This window comes from Chiloscyllium plagiosum, unplaced genomic scaffold (assembly GCF_004010195.1).
Source record: "Chiloscyllium plagiosum isolate BGI_BamShark_2017 unplaced genomic scaffold, ASM401019v2 scaf_557, whole genome shotgun sequence".
NCBI classification, from domain to species: domain Eukaryota; kingdom Metazoa; phylum Chordata; class Chondrichthyes; order Orectolobiformes; family Hemiscylliidae; genus Chiloscyllium; species Chiloscyllium plagiosum.
The window spans coordinates 32848-34612 of NW_025214451.1; the positions used below are offsets into that span (position 1 = coordinate 32848).

Consider the following 1765-nt stretch of genomic DNA (forward strand, 5'->3'; position numbering starts at 1 on the left):
TCTGTCGCAGGGAGGGGGTGGGGTAGGGGAGGGGTCTCTGGCTGACTGTGGGGGACAGGGAGTGGAACACAAACACAGCTTGGATCCCGGGGAGTCATCCTGCTGTCGGATGAGCCGGAGAGATTCAGAATTCCAACGTAACACCGTCTGTCACCTCGCCCTTGTTTAACCTGACCCAGCGTCCTGGCGAGGGAGGGCCTCCTGCTTATACCTTCTGCACCGGCGTCTGGCTCTGGGCTGCCCTCTTCTTCCTGTTCATCCGGCTCCTGGCGTACACCCGCAGGAACAGCGAGAGGAACACAGTGGCCAGGCCCAGAGCACCCACCACCGTCACCGAGTGACCGTAGATCAGGCACGACAGCAGGATGGCAAACGCTTGCCGAAGTGTCATGATGATGGTGAAGGCAGCTGCCCCAAACTGGCTGATGGTGTAGAAGATGAAGAGTTGGCCACACGCAGAGCAGACGGACAGCAGCCCAGCGTGAGCCGCAAACTCCGGGTGCTGTAACATGAAGGACAGGTTCTGGAAGAAAGCTCCCTGCTCCAGCAGAGAGCCGACCGTGAACAGGCAGGAGAAGAGGTTCACCCCAAACATCATCTGGACGGAGGACATCTTGTACCTGAAGAGAGCGTCCTGCCAGTTGGAGGTGAAGCTATCGAAGAGGATATAACCCACCAGGATGAGGATTCCGGAGAAGGTGGTGACTGTGGATGGATGCTGGCTCTGAGAGTGTGAAAGCAGGAACATACTGACTCCAGCTGAGATAAGAACCGCGGTCAGGTACTCCCAGTACTCGTAACTCTTACGGGACACAATCTTGCCCATCAGCATGACGGGAATAACCTTGGAAGCTTTGGCCAGCACCTGGGTGGGGAAGCTGATGAACTTCAGGGCCTCGTACTGGCACCAGCTGCTGAGAATGTTGGAGATGGAGGCGAAGGAGTAGTTGTACATGGGCGCCCCGTGTCGTGGCTGTTTGCTGAGGGCACAACACAGGCCAGCGACTGTAACAGCCAGGATCCGATTCATAAAGACCAGGAACTGCGAGTCACGGAACTTCACCCCGGGCTCCGTGTCTGTCCTCCCGTAAGCCTTGGTCATCACACGCTCCTGGACCACCCCCCAGGTCAGGTAGGAAGCCTGGGGAAGACACAGGTCACCCACTGAATGGGACAAACATCAGAACAAGGCATTGGAGAGGGGGGGGGGGGGGGGGGTCAGAGTGGGCTCCCCCCTCACATCACTGTTACCACGTTTCGATTCAGGGTTCAGTATTTGGACCCCCCCCCTTTCCTGTCTGGGGTGGTTGGGTGTGGCCGGTAAGACCAGCGTTTTGGGCTAATTGCTGTTTCCGAGAGGCGGGAACACTCACCCCACGCTGCAACCAACGGTCACTGTCAATGACTCAAGCTTTCAATTTTAATTCAATTTAAATTCCACCAGCTCCCACGGCCGGATTCAACATGAACCTGCTTCACTCCATTTCCAGGCCTTCCCATGATCCCTCTACCCTCTCATCTCCTCCTGTGCAGGAGGAGCGGGGGGGGGGGGGGGGAGGAGAATGGGATGCTCTTCCTCCCTCGGTTCTGGGTTCACATAAACACCTCACCCACTTCCCGAAACCATCTCTCTCAAAGATGCAGGTCAACGGAGTGGCTCCTAATTACAGTCTTACAACAAACACACAAACCAACTCAATCAGGGGGGAAGGGCTTCCAGGGGCAGGAGGATTGGAAGGTGACTGGGAAAGGCAGCAGAGAGGAC

The 1765-nt window shown here is 56.9% G+C and overlaps 1 protein-coding gene across 1 annotated transcript in view; it reads right to left on the reverse strand.

Moving 5' to 3' along the window:
* Positions 1-6: 6 nt before the first annotated feature.
* The window catches only part of slc35b2 (solute carrier family 35 member B2), a 10449-nt gene continuing 8690 nt past the window's right edge, over positions 7-1765 (reverse strand). The window contains exon 4 of the mRNA XM_043686461.1: positions 7-1141. Coding sequence (XP_043542396.1) covers positions 206-1141 — 936 coding nt within the window. The 3' untranslated portion in view covers positions 7-205. The remainder of the gene's footprint in view (positions 1142-1765) is intronic.